The sequence below is a fragment of the Orcinus orca genome, chromosome 10, assembly GCF_937001465.1.
Source record: "Orcinus orca chromosome 10, mOrcOrc1.1, whole genome shotgun sequence".
Lineage (NCBI taxonomy): Eukaryota > Metazoa > Chordata > Mammalia > Artiodactyla > Delphinidae > Orcinus > Orcinus orca.
In genome coordinates, this window is record NC_064568.1 from 3,965,347 (window position 1) to 3,983,345 (window position 17,999).

The window sequence follows — 17,999 nt, forward strand, 5'->3', positions numbered from 1 at the left end:
TCCCACATGCCGCGGAGCGGCTGGGCCTGTGAGCCATGGCCGCTGAGCCTGCGCGTCCGGAGCCTGTGCTCCGCAACGGGAAAGACCACAACAGTGAGAGGCCCACGTACCGCAAAAAAGAAAAAAAATCTTTCCAAAGATAAATTGATTCATGCAATGGAATTATTGAAAATCACCTTGTGATTGCTTTACCAAGTTTAAAAGCACATTTTGCCAGGTATATATCAAGCTTCTGCTTAAAAGCATGGTAAATAGAAAATTTTTGTTGACTTATATAATACAGATTTTACAAATAAAGTGTTGTGGTATTTTTAAAACAACAGCCACCCTTTTATTTATTTATTTTTGGATGTTTCTTTTCTATCCTGTTGAAGGATTTTTTGGTATCACTTGTTCAATCCAACACTTTTGATTCCTTGAACTACCTAATTCAGGGTAACCAAAGAACTGATAGTTTAATGAAAAAGCTAAATATATATATATATTTATATGTATGTGTATATTATCTTATAACATTAAATTACTTATTTATTGCTTTCAACAGTTGTATTTATGGTGACCTTGAAGTTTTGTTTTCATGCACATGCCTTTACAGAAAGAAGGAAAACCTATGTGTAATAACGTCACTTCATGAGGACTTCTGGGAAGTTTTAGCATGTGTCTCCAAGGAGTCAAGTGACAGTGTATCGCCTGTCTCTGGAACCTTGAGTGGGTAGCCTCTCTGAGGCTTATACATTCCCCAGTTGTAAAATGGGGAGGCGGGGAGCCAACACTGAGATTTGGGTCAGAAACAGGGACCACTTGTTATCCAGATGGCATAGAGAGCAAGGCAGGTGGGCCTGTGTGGATCAGCCCACCTTCAACGTTGGCCCTGAACACTGGCCTCATGTGTCTAGCTGCCTGACTGTCTCCACGTATTAAGGGCTTTCATTTGGGATTTTTATCCCTGAGTTTGCTTACCTATGTGCCATGTGCTCCTTTAGTCCCAAAGCACCTCCTAGAGCAGATACTAGTCCCCCTTAATCAATACTGCATAGGGGGAATTTGGGAAGGAATCAGTCTTAAGGCTCATCAAGTCTAGCCTCACACCTGATGCAAAACTCACCTGTCAGAGGTTAGTTTATCTCTTTTCACTTTATTGCTGGTTATGAGCAGCTTAGATGTAGACTTTTTCCCTCCATGTATTATTATCTTTAACCTAATCTGTCACACGTTGTAAAAGATACGCTCTTACCTGTTGGAGTTTCACTTGCCTCAACCTAATAGGCCTGGGGGCTGAGATTCTCTTTGTGACTCTGTCCCATCCTGCCATTCCTTCCCCATATCCCTTGTCACGCACTGCTGCTACTTGCTTCCCATTCTTTCTTCAGGTGCCCTGAGTGCTAGAGCTTTAAGCGGCAGTGGCTCTGTACAAAAAGGCAAGACTCCCTGGGAACAGTCAACTAGCATAGCTCACAGTGATGGTGGGGGGAGTGGATAGAAGACATTAAAGTCCAGATCAGGGCATTGGCATAGGGTACTGTTAGGGGGACAGAAAGAGCAGATTCATACCCCAGCATCTGGGAGTCTTGGAGCAGAGGGATGGGAAGGGAATTGTTAAGGATGGGAAAGGAACAGGCTAGCTCAGATGCTCAGCTATCTTTCTGATTACCCCTGGGCTCCAGGTAGCCTATAATCATGAAACCCAGCCTCAGGGACAGAGTGTGATACCTCTTCCACTCTAATAAGAGGCCTGAAGTCCATAATAGGAGGTGAAACCTTTCATTCCAAAATTATCGACAGTAACCCTGATGATTCTAATCCCTGGAAGTGTTAACATGTTGATGGGGGGAATTTCTGCCAATGATAGAAGAGCATATCATTCTCTCACTGGATTAGTGGAAGGTATGAGAGACGGTGTTGAGGCCTGGAAAATGAAGTGAATGCTATTCAAAGAGTGGGGAGAGAAATGAGAGGCTGGCAGGGCCAGACACAAACTTGAAGGTTTTATGGTTTTACTGGGAGCCACCTTACTTACCTTTATTGTTCATGTTTGAATAGAAGCTACGCCAAAAAAAAAGTTTCTTACCTGGCTGCCCACACGTGCACCTCCAATAAAAACTCCAATAACTGCCTACCTCTATGTGGCAGGCAGGTCTCCACTGAGAAAGATAGACAGCTGAGATTGGATGGCTCTTAAGAAGTTAAACAATGCCAGCAGGCTTCAGGATGCATTTCCCCTGGTGGTATTTATTGTACAGTGAATCTGATTATGTATTATTTGTAGAACATTACAGAAATGTCATTTGTACTGCCCTCATTCTCTTTCTCTCCACTCATCCATTGCTTCTGCAATAATGCTTCCTTCTACTAGGTTGATGAGGTGAATAAGCCTGGAATTACTGAAAAGTCACCTTTTACCAAGATTAAAAGCACAAATCTCAAAGTGCATGTCAGCCTTTGGCTGAAAAGAGTGGTAATTAGGATATGTTTGATGACATAATTAATACAGTACAGATTTTTTTTAAGAAATTTTAAATTTATAACATATGTCTCTTTTCTGAAGAGGTAAAAGACAGTTTTTTAAAGTAGGAAAATTTTCAAAAGGCATGTACAGATCTTCCTTGACTTATGATGGGGTTATTTGTAAGTTGAAAATATATGTCAAGGGGACTTCCCTGGTGGCGCAGTGGTTAGGAGTCCGCCTGCCAATGCAGGGGACACGGGTTTGAGCCCTGGTCCAGGAGGATCCCACATGCTGCAGAGCACCTGGGCCCGTGCGCCACAACTACTGAGCATGCTCTCTGGAGCCCACAAGCCACAACTGCTGAAGCCCGTGTGCCACAGCTACTGAAGCTTGTGCGCCTAGAGCCTGTGCTCCACAACAAGAGAAGCCACCGCAAGGACAAGCCTATGTACCACAACGAAGAGTAGCCCCCACTCGCTGTGACTAGAGAAAGCCCACGCGCAACAACAAGACCCAACGCAGCCATTAATTAATTAAAAAAGAAAATATATTCGAAAATGCATTTGATATACCTAACCTACCAAACATCGTAACTTAGCCTTGTCTACCTTAAACATGCTCAGAACACTTACATTAGCCTGCAGTTGGGCAAAATCGTCTAACAGAAAGTCTATCTTATAATTAAGTATTGAATATCTCCAGTAATTTATATTGAAAGTGAAAAACAGAACAGTTGTAAGTGTAGTGGTTGTTTGATCACGTGGCTGACTGGGAGCTGTAGCTGGCACTGCCCAGCATCATGAGAGAGGATCGTAACTTTATACTGCTAGCCCGGGAAGAGATCAAAATTCAAAAATCAAAGTACAATTTCTACTGAATGCATATCACTTTCACACCATGATAAAGTTGAAAAATCGTAAGTCAAGCCACCCTAAGTCAGGGACCATCGGTACAGGAGTGTTCATAGGAACACCAGTAATAAGAGCTCCAGACTAGAAACAGTCTAAATGTTCATCAGCTATGGAATGGATAAGTAAATTGTGGCATAGTCATATGTTGGAATACTATACAGGAATGAAAATGCACTGACTACTCATGGTTATCACAACAATGAGGAAAAGAATCCAGACACACAAAAAATATATTAACATACAGCTCAAAAACAAGCAAAACGAATCCATGATAGTGAAAGTCAGGAGAGAAGGGAAGTAAGGGACTCTGAGGGCGTACAAGGGAGCCTTTTAAGGTGCTAGTAATGTTCTATTTTCTGATGTGAGTGGTGTTCTCTGAATGAAAATTCATTGAGCTGTTTCATTTATGATTTGTACACTTTTGTATTTGCATGTTATACTTCAGTAAAAAATTTTACTTTAAAAATGATGATAAAATTATCCTCACTGTTTGAATCAATATGATTATTATGTAGGTAAAATTGTAAGGGAAAGGTGTGTTCAAGTTCTAAAGGAACTGTCATGTTACTGTCCTGGTGGAGCTAGATCAGAAATTTCTGTGAGTAGTACTGAAACATCAATCATATATTTAGGAATTAGTGGTTATATAAATGAGTTATTAAATCATCAAGCTTATTGATGGAAGCAGCTTGTTCCTTTGGATAATTAATTGGTCTCCTGTCACTCTTTAAAATTCTCTTCTCTTGACTTCCTCTTCTGGGAAACTATTTTGAAGGGTGCTGTGGTGCAGAGGTTTTATTTTTTATTTTATTTTTTATTTTATTCACTCATTCATTCATTCATTCATTCATTTATTTGACTGCGCCGGGTCTTATTTGTGGCATGGGGGTTCTTCATTGCGACATGCGGGATCTTTTAGGTGCCGTGTACGGGATCTTTAGTTGCCGCATGCAGGATCTAGTTCCCTGACCAAGGATCGAACCTGGGTCCCCTGCATTGGGAGCACAGAGTCTTAACCACTGGACCACCAGGGAAGTCCCTGGTGCAGAGGTTTTAGAGTCAAAGAGACCTGAGTTAGAATCCCAGGTTTACCTCTTTCCAGCTGGATGACTTGGAACAAGTTGATTAAACTTCTGAGTCTCCGTTTTTTTCTGTCTGCATTGGTGCAGCTAATAATACCTACTCAGAAGGTATGTTAAGGATTAAACGATGCCTAGTTTGATATAAGGCACGTTGTAGGTTCTCAGAAAATCTGTCCTGCTTTCCTTCCATCCGTCTACCCCTGGGTCACACTAATAGAAACAAAGAAGGTGCGTTTCACCCTTACACTTGGGCCCTTGGTGAAACAGGAAAGCTACCCACACTGTACAATGATATTTTAGGAAAGGTCTCCACACACAGACCTGTAGCACTGCTCTGGTAGCTAGGAACTCCATGTAGATGAGAGCCACTTCTCTTCCCTGCAAGTCACTGCTCACCCATCTCCCCAGCCCCCACATACCATCGCTGCCCCTTTCTCGTAGCCCAGACTTGTAATATGGAAGAAACAAGTTTCCTGTGGGGGCAGGATATCACCTTACCCAAAAGGTAAGTAATCTTTGAGTCTAACTAGTGTCAGGGTTTCTGACAGACAGGATGTATATCTCAACTTGACCTTAGAGACATCCCCGTAAGCATCTTTTATGTTGATGAACATCTACTAAATTATACTAAATCTGTCACTTGATTTCCATTTCCTGTTTTCAAGTCTTGATCTATGATTTCAAGTCTTGAGCTATGTATTTCTCATTTTTTAATTCTTAGGCTATTTATATTTTTGTTTTTATTTTCCCATGAGTATAAAGAGAATTCTGACAATCTTAGCATAGTAAAACTTACACTGAATACCTTGTGCCTATCAAGAAGTTCTGTACCCAGTAGTATTTTGCAAATAGTTATTCGGTATTGGTTTTTTTTTAAATATTTGTGAGATTTATCCTAATTCAGCCATTTCATTTCACTCAGTTGTGCAGTTTAATAGAATCAGTTATAAATGCTGTATGAGCATATAATGCATATACTATGTAGTTAAATTTCATGTGGATCTTATGTCAAAATGAGAGACATATTCCTAATTATAATATGCATTTTACAGTTTGTTGTTGCTTTCAAATGTCTTTGAAATTTGTGCTAGTAGTAGCTCCCATGCATTGCATGCCTGCTGTGTGCCAGGCACAGTGTTAGGCCCTTTACATTGTATTAAGATCTATTCTGGGCTTCCCTGGTGGCGCAGTGGTTGAGTGTCCGCCTGCCGATGCAGGGGACACGGGTTCGTACCCTGGTCCGGGAAGATCCCACGTGCCGCAGAGCGGCTAGGCCCGTGAGCCATGGCCGCTGAGCCTGTGTGTCTGGAGCCTGTGCTCCGCAACAGGAGAGGCCACAACAGTGAGAGGCCCGCATACCACACACACACACAAAAAAAGATCTGTTCTTTTTTTTTTCCTTATTAATTTATTTTATTTATCTATTTTTGGCTGCGTTGAGTCTTTGTTGCTGCGCACAGGCGAGCGGGGGCTACTGTTCTTTGAGGTGTGTGGACTTCTTATTGCGGTGGCTTCTCTTGTTGCGGAGCATGGGCTCCAGGCGCTCGGGCTTCAGTAGTTGTGGCGTGTGGACTCTAGAGCACAGGCTCAGTAGTTGTGGCGCACGGGCTTAGTTGCTCTGCGGCATGTGGGATCTTCCCGGAACAGGGCTCAAACCCGTGTCCCCTGCATTGGCAGGAGGATTCTTAACCACTGTGCCACCAGGGAAGCCCCATGTATTAAGATCTATTCTTAATGATAACTTCATGCAGTTCAGTATCAGAGAAATTAGTGCCTGCCAGAGCCTCTAAACCCAGTATATTTGTTTAGAAGAGAAACTACCAAGGCAGTAAATATTTTGAATGTTATATGATTATGGGCCACGTAATACGTAAATAAGGATGATGTGAATCAGTTGATTGTGAAGGGAAAGGTAGGCTCACCCATTCCTGTCAGTGAAGACAGAGTTTCCTTGTCCCAGGATTTGTTTATTGTTATTTGAGACATTGGCCTCTCAGCCTGCCCCTGTGGAGAGCATAGCTGGGCTGTTCTCTAACTCACTGGGATTCAGGTGCTCCTGGGCCGAGCCTAGCTTTCACTGCAGGTCACTGGGGTTTGTAGCCCTCCGCTGAAAAGTTTGCAAAGTTTGGTCAGCTGTACACTTTTCGTAAGTCTGGAAGAGTTGATTAAAGTCACCATTGTGTTCTCTGTATCTTTGCTGTTAAGAGTTATATTGATCTACTTGTATTTGAAAGAATTTATGTTATAAAACCTACTGCCACATGAGGCCAAGCAATAATAGTTTTACTTGCGCCATTCTGTGGTCTGTATGACAGTTTTTATATACTGTGCCTTGTTGTCATTTCTGTGCTATACAGCAAGGACTCACTAGTTCAGGTTAAGTTTAAGAGTCTGCCTGCATCCATAGTCTTTGTTGCCACCACTTTCTAACTGGCCTCCCATAGACCGTCCTTTTCTATCATCTCCACACTGTCGCCCAAAGGATTTTTTTTTTTTTTTGAAGATCCAGATGTGATCACTACATTTCCCTACCAAACTTCTGATAGTTCTCATTGTCTACAGTGTCAGCCTCTCCCCTCCCATGACCTCTCCAACAATCCCCACCAGATTGCCTGCTGTTCCTCTGCTGTGCCATTCTCATAACCTGCAGTTTGAGCTCTGCTTAGAATTCTCTCCCATCCGCCCTCTGTTTGCTTGCTAAATTCCCACTTTCCTTCAAGACCAGTCTAAACAGCTCCTGTCCTGTGAAACTGTCATTGCTCTCAGAGGTGCTTCTTCCTTCGGACACTCTGTAGCATCTACATGGCACAGCTCTTAGTAGTTTCCTTCTTAAGTTCTTCAAGGACAAGGACTTTCTCCTCCTCTTCCTCCTCTTTTCCTTCTTATTGTTGTTACTAATTCTCAGCAGCCAACTTATTGCTTAGTTATTTTTAAAGGGTTGATGGTGGTTGAACTTGATTAGTTTAAAACCACCATAGGAAAATATTCTGTAGTGTTTGTTGTTGTTGTTTTGTTTTAACTTAAGGTACTTGGTTTTATAGCTCTTTGGTTAATGAATTGGGAAACATTGTGGTCGTTGGGGGCAGTCCTTCAGGGTTAGGAGCTGAGTGGGTCAAGCACCAGCCTTTGAAGACTCAGGTTTCTGTTCCCAGACTCAGGTTTCTGTTCCCAGAGCTGCTTTAGTGTTCAGTCCAGAGTACTTATGAATACAGTGCCTGGGGTATAGTAACCACTCAGTAAGTGTTAGTTACTCTTTACATTAGCCTGCTCAGCTCTACCAGCAAGGCTGTTTTGAAGTGCTTTGTCTAGTTTGTACTGGCAAAACAATAGGATTTTTTTGTTTTTCAAATTTCAAATGCAAAATTATATTGTGCTAGTGAATATGTAGACACGACCCACTGTTCCCTGGAGCTTTTCATTCTTGAAGGACACCCCCTCATTGATAACCACCTCCCAGTACCCTTTCCAAAGCTTTACCCTTCCTTCTCACTATGTGTCTCAGCCTATGACTGCGGTAGCCAGTAAAACAGGCTCTCAGGTGAATCTTACTCCCTGATATCCTGACATCCAGACACCCATAGTCTTTGTTAAATGTTTTCCCTCCCTTCTTAACATCACCAGAGGATGTTGTTTTACTTACTTCTTACATTGTGATACCTTAAAACTTGGAGGATCAAGCACCTCTTTTAGGGAAACCCAATAGAAAGATATGCCTTTCTAATACTTTGTTATTTCTGTACTCTAATACTCACTAATATTTCCCTAACAATATTTTTGTAATACTCAAGTTCATGTATTTCTTGCATAAAACTGCAGTTAACAGCAATAGAAATGCTAATAACACCTAAAAGTGATAAAATTAATAGTCACAGCTGCATATTTGGGTTTTATTTCTTAATATAATCTATTTGCTATCTTCATCCATTTGATTCTTTAGAGAGCTCTTACTTACTGTTTTGAGAAAAAAAGATTAGAACTCTGGACTTTTCACATGCAATAGTTGTGTTTTTAACAACAGTTGATTGACTTTTCTGGTACATGTGAAGTGATGCTTTTTTCCTCTATGCCTTATTAGTTGGAATCAAACTGTGAGTAGGGGAAAAGACCAGTGTTTCTCTGTGCTTTTTCTTCTAGAAACAAAGAAAAGTAAACAAAAGTTAAAAGTCTTGAAGACTTATTAAAAGAATAAATAGCCAGAAACACTGCCTCCCCAGTCTTGGTCCTAATCCTGTTCTTAGAAGATGATTCACTGGCACTGGTGACCTGGTATCGTTATAGCAGTTGATGCAGTATGTACTCTTAGAGGATATTGATCCTTGAAGGCAGAGCCGATTTCTTTTATATTTATATATTTATATATTTATATATATTTATATATATTATATATAAATATATATATTTATATATTATATATTTATATTTCTTTTATATTTGTCACTCAGGGTTTCCCATTTCTCTGTCATTACCATTTTGCCAATAAAATAATCTGAATAATGATAATAGAAGTGGCTGTCTAATACTGGATAGAATAACGTAGAAAGTTACCAGAGAGTGAAAAAGTTTATAGACATCAGTGCTTATAAATATAATACTTTAGGTGAGAACTATAGGAAAGTGTTTTGTAAAGTTGCATTGCAGAATAGTCCAGTTTGTGATTGAGGAGGGGCCAAGCAAGTAAACTGTGTGTGCATTTTATGCATTACACACTTGGAAGGACTATATAGATTTTTTGTATACATGCTGAAAATAAATTATACAAGAGCTTTAAACTCCTATTAACCATAGGATCTGTGCAGTCAATAATGAAGTCTTTGCTTTGTCTAGGAATTAGGTCCAAAGTGGAATCCCTTTATCCTGAATTCTTTGTGGTAGAGTTAATTGGAAAAGGTTTAGGGACTATTCAGGGGATCTTTATGTCATGACCTGAAGAGACCAGGGGGTCTGTTTCATCAACACTGCTTGCACTCAAGTGATTCTGACCCAGGAGACTAGCATGCTTTTTGGACTTTAGATGAACTTCCTCAATTTAAGGCAAATGATGGCATAATTTTTCTAATAATATAAAGCTGAATTATCTGGGTTTCTAATTTAATGAGGACTTAAAAATATAAATTGATAAATTTATGAGTACCGTGTTCTTAGCCCACTTTAGTAATGCAGTCTCCTTACTTCTTTTCTTACTTTGTTAGTGATAGTGTTTGCCTTTAAACCCATGAGTGAGGTGTGTTAGCACCTGGGCAGGGTTTTGCTCCTTGCTTGGTCACTAGTAACAGAAGTACAGTTGCTGATAGCAATCTAATGCTCTGTATTGAAGTTGATCTTACACCTTTCTCAGATAGCCACCTTCTTATTCAGCACACTGTGACAAGGAGCTATCCAAAAAGGTGCGATTCCCACCTGCCTGAGAGGTGAACTGAGCTGTTAGAACCCAAGAGAACTGATAAAGTTCCAGATTCATCTTGTCTGTATTTACCAGGGCAAGTCTTGTTTCCCAGTTGAAATGTTACTACTGATTAATATTAGTACCTGTAATTGAAGAAGCCGGTGCAGCCTATCCAGATATGCTTAGTCTGCTAGCTCGTTGTCTGTGGAGGGCAAAATCTGCACCAGATGGTACCAAAAAAGGATTTTGATTACTGATGTTTTTCAAGTAGGCTGGTTTCTCTCCACCTGATAGAAGTTGCTACATCTTTTCAAACAGGTTCTCTAATGATCTTGCTTCACCATGGCTACAAATATGGAGGGGCTGGTTCAGCACAGAGTGGGGACCCAGCAGGTGGCTGAGGTGAGTGACAGGGGCTAGCAAAATAGCTGGCACCCTTGCTTTTAAAAGGAAAAGTACATCAGTGTGTGCTGTTCTTTCAAAACAGTCCCAATGAAGTCAGCATGTGAGCCAGATCCAAAGCAGGATGCTGCCATTGAAGAAAAATGAAAATGACAAGAACATTTGCTCCTAAAGTTTCTTTGCATGAATAGGGTGGCCTAGCTGCATACGATGAGGTGACTTTAAACATTTTACTTTGAACAAAAACTAAGAGTCTAATGATGCTTGTCAAGCTTGTGAGTATAGTTTTAAGTCAAAGGCTCTTAGTTTCTTGCACAGTTGATACTCTGTTAATACTGTGTATGGTGGAAAGCGGATTCTGTGCATTCTACAGTCATTGTTGACCTTCTTCCATGTACTGGGGATTTTGCTAAGTGCTAAGAAATATGGAGGTGAATGAGCCATTGGTCCTTCCTTTAGTGTTCTCTGGGCCTGGTTAAGGAGTAATTATAAAATGGTAAGACGTGAAACTCCATGTGAAGAAGGTAATCCTGGAGGTGGGTCTTGCATTGCAAGTAATCATTTGTTAGGCAGACCTAAGGAAGCAGGGTTGGAAACTGGCAGATGCTGAGGAGGGTATCCTAAGTCAGAAACCTATGCAAAGACAGGACAGAGACATGAAGTAGCTTGGAATGTTCAGGCAACTCGAGGTGTAAAGGAGGGAAGTAGGGCCAGATCTTTTCAGTCTGTACCAGGCCCTCTGCAAGGGCTTCAGTCCTCAACAACCTTTTGAGGTTTGGTGTGATCGCTAATTCCCATTTAATAGGTGAGGAAACCAAGGCTCAAGGACAAGTAACTGGCCAAGGGCACACTGACCCAGTTCTGTTTCACTTCTTCCAGAGCTCCTCCAATAAACCATGCATCATGCTGCAAACAGGAGCCATTAGAAGGATTCAGATTTGTGTTTTTGAACCAATAATCGTATTTCTAAGGTGAAGACACAGATTTATCAAAGGATGGACATTTAAAGAAAGGATTTTTTAAAATAAAAAATAAGTACACGAATGCCAGTTTATACCAGTAAAATTGGTGAGCAGACTTTTCAGATTTTAAATCAACCATTGACTTTAAGGCAGCAGTATAATAATCATCCCTTTCACCCGGCAAATAAGGGTTAGTGTTAACTGAAGATGAAAGCAGATAGATTTTACAAATTTTTAAATATATTTTTGGAAGAGCTAAAGAGCTGTGAAAGTATTGGGGTTAAAATGCTTGTGTTTATAGTTTGTCTTAGGAACAATTACCTTGAAAATCACTGTTGGCTTTTCAAATATTTAGGGTTATTTTGCATTTAATACAGTTTCCAGTTGAGACTGACTTGGAGACTAGTATGTGGATCACTGCCTTAAGAAGTCATCACTAATTCTTTAGGAGAAGAGGTTAGTATAGTAAGTAACCTATAGTACTGACCTATAGTAATTTATAGGACAATACAAGTTTTGTGTATGTATTCAGAAAATTTCCTAGGTAAAATTTTCTGTCAGATGCCTTACTTCCATCAAGAAATGGAATTTCATGTGTTAATTTAGTGCAACTATTGTTTCCCATGGCGAAAAGCACATTTTGAGGAGACATCCAAAATAGTAGGAGGCATTATTAATTTGGAGAACAAAAGCAATCTTCCTATTTAAAATATTCCCTAGATTTCCATGCTGTTATTTTGAAATTTCAAGTTTGATGACTTTAAACTACATGTGGTAGCTGTATATAATATTAAATCAGCGAAATGAGTAAGAGAGCCTACAGTTCATCATGTTGGTGCTAAACAATTATTGAGTGGGAATGAAGTTTTTAAATTAGGGGTTATTAGCAGTCATTTGGGGACAGTTGTTTATTCAGTCAGCAGACAGTGAAGAAACATACCTCTTCCCTGCCTGTTTGCCAGAAGCACACACAGGTGAGTAATAGGACTGGGGATCTGCTCACCAGAGCTCAGTGTTGCAGGGATCAGGCATGAGACAGGCTACACCAGAGGACAGGCTCTCCATAGTGGAAAGGGGGCTCTCTAGGGATCAGACAGATTGGGGTTTAAATCCAGGTCCTGCCATTTGCTATCTGGGTGACTGCCTTGTTCCTCAGTTTTCTCATCTAGAAAATGGGAGTAGTACTAGAACCTATTATCTCATGGGATTGTTTTGAGAAGTCATTGAAATAAAAACATATAAGGAGGGCTTCCCTGGTGGTGCAGTGGTTGAGAGTCCGCCTGCTGATGCAGGGGACACGGGTTCGTGCCCCGGACTGGGAAGATCCCACATGCCGCGGAGCGGCTGGGCCCGTGAGCCATGGCCGCTGAGCCTGCGCGTCCGGAGCCTGTGGTCCGCAACGGGAGAGGCCACAGCAGTGAGAGGCCTGCGTACCGCAAAAACAGAAAACAAAAAACAAAAAAAAACGTATAAGGAGCTTTAGCAGGTCCCACGCTTTTGCTCCATAAATGAGATAGAGCAACATTGTCAATAGTGTAAATGATTTTCTTTCAAGTCCCCAGGACAACCTTTTTCCCTATGGACCAGATAAGTCACATTACCAAAATAAACTACAAAAGTTGGATCATACAAACGAACAATTTGATGTCCTATAATGTGCTCTGATTTATTCAGTTATTCACAGAGACAGTTTAATATAGTGGTCAAGAGTATAGACTCTGGAGCCAGATGGCCTGGTTTAAATCCTGATCCTGCCACTTGCAAACTGTGTGACCTCTCTGTTTTTTGGAATTGTTTATGAAGAGCTAATATTAATTCTTCTTTAAATGTCTGGTAAAATTCAGCAGTGAAGCCATGTGGGCTTGGGCTTTTCTTTGCAGGTAGTTTTTTAGTTCCAAATTTAGTCTCATCACTTGTTATAGGTCTGTTCATATTGTCTTTTTCTTCTTGAGTCAGTTTCAGTAGTCTGTGTCTTTTTGAGAATTTGTTTGTTTCATCTAAGTCATCTAATTTATTGTCACAACAGTTGTTCACGGTATTCTTTTATCCTTTTTATTTCTATTAATAAGGTCAGTACCAATTTCTCCTCATTCATTTCTGATTCTATTTAGTAATTTGAATCTTTTTCTTGGTCAGTCTAGCTAAAGATTTGTCAGTTTGTTGACCTTTTCAAAGAACCGCCTTTTGATTTCATTGATTTTTCTCTATTGTTTTTATATTCTCTGTTTCATTAATTTCCACTCTCGTCAAAACCACAATGAGATAACCATTTTACATCCACTAGAATGGCGGGGGGTGGGGTGGGGGGAAGGTCAGATAGCAAGTGTTGGTGAGGATGTGGAGAAATTGGAAACTTCCTATATTACTGGTAATAATGTAAAATGGTGTAGCCACTTTGGAAAACAGTCTGGCAGTTCTTCAGAAAGTTACATATGAAGTTACCACATGACCCAGCAATTCCATTCCAAGCTATATTCCCAAAAGAAATGAAAACATACGTCCACACAAAAACTTGTGCACCAATGTTTATAGTAGTAGTATTCAAAATAGCCAAAAGGTAGAAATAGTCAAATGTCCATCAACTGACAAATGAATAACAAAATGTGGTATATCCAGACAGTAGAATATTATTCAGCTATAAAAAGGAATGAATTACTGATGCATGCTACAGCATGGATGAACCTTGACAGCATTATACTAAGTGAAAGAAACTAGTCACAAAAGACAACATATTATATTATTCCATTCATATGAAATGTCCAGAACAGGGAACTCTATAGAGATAGAAAATAGGTTATAGTGGTTGCCTAGGGCTGGATTTTGGAAGTGATACCTAAAGAGTACAGGGTTTCTTTTTGAGGGGATGAGATTTTTCTAAAATTTTCTGTGGTGATGGTTGCACATATGTGTGTATATACTAAAAACCATTGAATTATACACTTCAAATGGGTAGAATGTATGGTAGGTGAATTAGAGCTCAATAAAAGTATTTTTTAAAAACAATACATAACAGCAACCAGATGCCACTACCAAAATTAAGAGGTATTTTCCAAAATAAAAGAACAAAAAGAAATGGAGAAAAAAAAAACTAGAGGGATTTGTGACTTCTACTTTTTAATTAGAATTATATACTTTCTAAAACAGTAAAGCATGATTACATATGCAGTATATACAGTTTGATTCCAGTTTTGTAAGGTATTTATTTCTCAGATGTATCTGTAGCTACATAATACAGTGTGCCAGGTGTTATGCTCAGCTCATCACCTCATTTAATACTTCAGTTAACACTATAAGGAAAGTATTATTTTCCCCACTTTAAGTGGGGGAAACTGAGAGGTAGAGAGATTACTTTGCCATATCTGAGTGACTTAAGAGCCTAGACTTTTACACTACACAGTAAGTTCATTTTTTATTTTATTAAAAACATTTTTTCTTCCAATTTTTTTTTTAATCAGTGTTAGACATTGCCCTTTTTTGGGAGAGAGGTTTTTTTTAGTTTTAATTGTGGTAAAATATAAAATTTGCCATTATAACCATTTTTAAGCATATAGTTCTATGGCATTAACTACCTTATTCTGTAACCATCACCACTGCCCATCATCAGAACTTTTCATCTCCCCAAACTGAAACTCTCTACCCTTTAAACACTAACATCCATTCCCTCTTCCCCTCTACCCCTGCAGTATTTTATTCTTTTTGAGGCTATTGTAAATGGAATTGTTTACTTAATTTTTTTGAGCATCATTGTTAACGGTGTAGAAATGCAACTGATTTTTGTGTTGATTCTGTATCCTGCAACTTCGCTGAATTTGTTTATTCTAGAGAGTGTGTGTGTGTGTGTGTGTGTGTGTGTGTGTGTGTGAGACATCTTTAGATTTTCCTATGTGGAAGATCATGTCATCTGTGAATAAAGATAATTTTACTTCTTCTTTCCCAATTTGGATGCCTTGTACTTATTTTTCTTGCCTAATCATTCTGGTTGGAACTTCTAGTATATTGAGTAGAAGAGGTGAAAGCAGTCATTCTTGGCTTCCTGATCTTAAAGGAAAATTTTTCAGTCTTTCATCACAAAATGTGATGTTAGCTGTGGGTTTTTCACAAATGACCTTTATTATGTTGAGATAGTTTCCTTCTATTCCTAGTTTGTTGGATGTTTTTATCATGAAAGGGTGTTGAATTTTGTCAGGAATAAACCCCACTTGGTCATGTGTATAATCTTTTTTTTTTTTTTTTTTTTTTCTGCGGTACGCGGGCCTCTCACTGTTGTGGCCTCTCCCGCTGCGGAGCACAGGCTCCGGACGCGCAGGCTCAGCGGCCATGGCTCACGGGCCCAGCCGTTCCGCGGCATGTGGGATCTTTCCGGACCTGGGCACGAACCCGTGTCCCCTGCATCGGCAGGCGGACTGTCAACCACTGCGCCACCAGGGAAGCCCAGTATAATCTTTTTAATATGCTGCTGATAACAGTTTGCTCGTATTTTGTTGAGGAATTTTGCATTGGTATTCGTAAGGGATATTGATCTGCAATATTCTTTTCTTGCAGTGTCTTTGCCTGACTGGTATCAGGGCAATGCTAGCTTCATAGAATGAGTTTGGGAGTGTTCCTTCTTCCTCAGTCTTTCAGAAGAGTTTGAGATGGATGGTGTTAATTCTACTTTAAATGTTCGGTATAATTCACTAGGGCTGCTCCAGGGCTTTTTGAGGGATGGGGAGGCTTCATTACTGATTCAATCTTCTTACTAGTTATAGGTCTACTCAGATTTTCTATTTCTTCATGATTCAGTCTTGGTAGGTTGTATGTTTCTAGGAATTTGTCCATTTCATCTCAGTTATCCAGTTTGTTGGTATACAGTTGTTCATAGTACTCTTTTAAAATCCTCTTTATTTCTGCAAAATCAGTAATAAGTTCATTTCTGGTATTAGACATTTTTTGACTTAGTATATAAATAAACTTTAGTTTTCATTCAGTTCCTCACACGCCCATATCTTCCCTTCATTCTCCCAATAAAAGTGTATCCTCTTTGCATAAATTAATGTTCTGTTACCTAACTATGACATTATCACGTATACTTCCTAGTATCTCCAATATAGTTGTAGAACCCTCTGAATACTATTCTTCATACAAATACATCAGAGGAATTTTCAGTTTCCTTTATTTTCCTGTGAAAACATTCCTCCTAAAGTCCTCTGACCTGCTCCAGTCCCTACTGATTGCTTTTTAAGCCTGCTGCACAGCTGTCATCCTTTATTTGTCTCTTGTTTGGGATTCTTTCCTTGAATTCATGGGTTTTTTTCCTTTTTTTTAAAAAATGTAAATAACATGGTCCAGAAACGTCCTAAGAAAGAGTGCATCAGAGATGAATTGTTTTTAGATCTTGCATATCTAAACGTGTCTTTATTTACACCCACATGCTTGAGTGATAGTTTGGGGATAGAAATCTAAGTTGAAAATAATAATTTTACCTCAGAATTTCAAGGCATCATTTTATTGTCTTCCAGCTTTGAGAAGGCCATTTACATTCTTGATTCTCTTTAAGTGTCTCTCTCCCTCTTTCTCTCTTCCCTTTTCTGTCCCCTACCTCCATGGTTAAGATCTTTTCGGGGCTTCCCTGGTGGCGCAGTGGTTGAGAACCTGCCTGCCAATGCAGGGGACACGGGTTCGAGCCCTGGTCTGGGAAGATCCCACATGCCGCGGAGCAACTAGGCCCGTGAGCCACAACTACCGAGCCTGCACGTCTGGAGCTTGTACTCCACAACAAGAGAGGCCGCGCCAGTGAGAGGCCCGCGCACCGCGATGAAGAGTGGCCCCCGCTCGCCGCAACTAGAGAAAGCCCTCGCACAGAAATGAAGACCCAACACAGCCAAAATAAATAAATTAATTTTTTTTTAAAAAAAGATCTTTTCCTCATCCCTTTTGTTCTGAAATTTCATAGTAATGTCTCTTAGTGTAGTTTTTCTTTTATACATTATACTGAGCACTCAGAGGGTCCTTTCAATCTAGAAACTCATGACCTCCTGTTCTATGAAATTGTTTTACAGTAGTTCTCTGATAATATCTTCCCTCAGTATTTTTCCAGTCTCTTTCCAGAACTCCTAATTAATTGGATACTGGAGCTCTTGAACTAATCATTTCTTCATTTTTTCTCTTCTGTTTCTAGCTCTTTCTGCTGCTTCTACTTTCAGGGAGATTTCCAACTTAGATCTGTCTTCAGGTCTTACCAGTTGCTTGAGCATATTATTTAACCTTGCTGTGCCAGTGTCCCCAACTATCAAATGGGGTTAATGATTATACTTATTGTAGAGGATTATTGTGAGAATTCAGTTAGTGTGTCTAAAGCATGTCACATAGTAATAATACAGTGTGGCGAGTAGTCACTGCCCAGCTCCTGCTGCTGTTGCTGCTGTTGTTTCTTCAACATTGTTTTCTTCTTTGCTATCTTATTTTTCATTTTAGAAACTTTTTTCTGTTTTTCTTTTATAGCAACTTTTTTTTCTTTTATTTTCCTTTCTTAATTGAAATTTTATTGGTTGTTTTGAGCATCAGTACACAGACATTTCAGTTTGTACGCAATTTGTGACATATGTACCGAACATCTAAAAAACCATGTAGTTGTCTTTCTTAAAGTTATTGCAGCTTAAAATTTGGCAGCAAATTTTTCTGTAAGAGGATATCAAGTACCAGTATCTTCAAGTGTTGATAAACTTACATTTTAAGTCCCATTAATTCACAATTTTTAATATCATATACATACTCCAATTTTCAGTCTTTCACAGCACATTAACAAAGTTACTAGGAAGATGGACTAGCATGATG

The 17,999-nt window shown here is 39.7% G+C and overlaps 1 protein-coding gene and 1 long non-coding RNA gene across 3 annotated transcripts in view; one reads left to right on the top strand and one right to left on the bottom strand.

The window, feature by feature from the left end:
- The window catches only part of NR2C2 (nuclear receptor subfamily 2 group C member 2), a 76,389-nt gene that overhangs the window by 3,925 nt on the left and 54,465 nt on the right, over positions 1-17,999 (top strand). The window contains exon 2 of one of the 2 annotated variants that reach the window (XM_033414101.2): positions 10,141-10,224. The exons of the other annotated variant lie outside the window; for it this stretch is intronic. Coding sequence (XP_033269992.1) covers positions 10,165-10,224 — 60 coding nt within the window. The 5' untranslated portion in view covers positions 10,141-10,164. The remainder of the gene's footprint in view (positions 1-10,140; positions 10,225-17,999) is intronic. 2 annotated transcript variants of the gene reach the window in all.
- LOC125965624 (uncharacterized) overlaps positions 15,402-17,999 on the bottom strand; it is a 189,486-nt gene continuing 186,888 nt past the window's right edge. The window contains exon 2 of the long non-coding RNA XR_007479725.1: positions 15,402-15,551. This is a non-coding gene — a long non-coding RNA (uncharacterized LOC125965624). The remainder of the gene's footprint in view (positions 15,552-17,999) is intronic.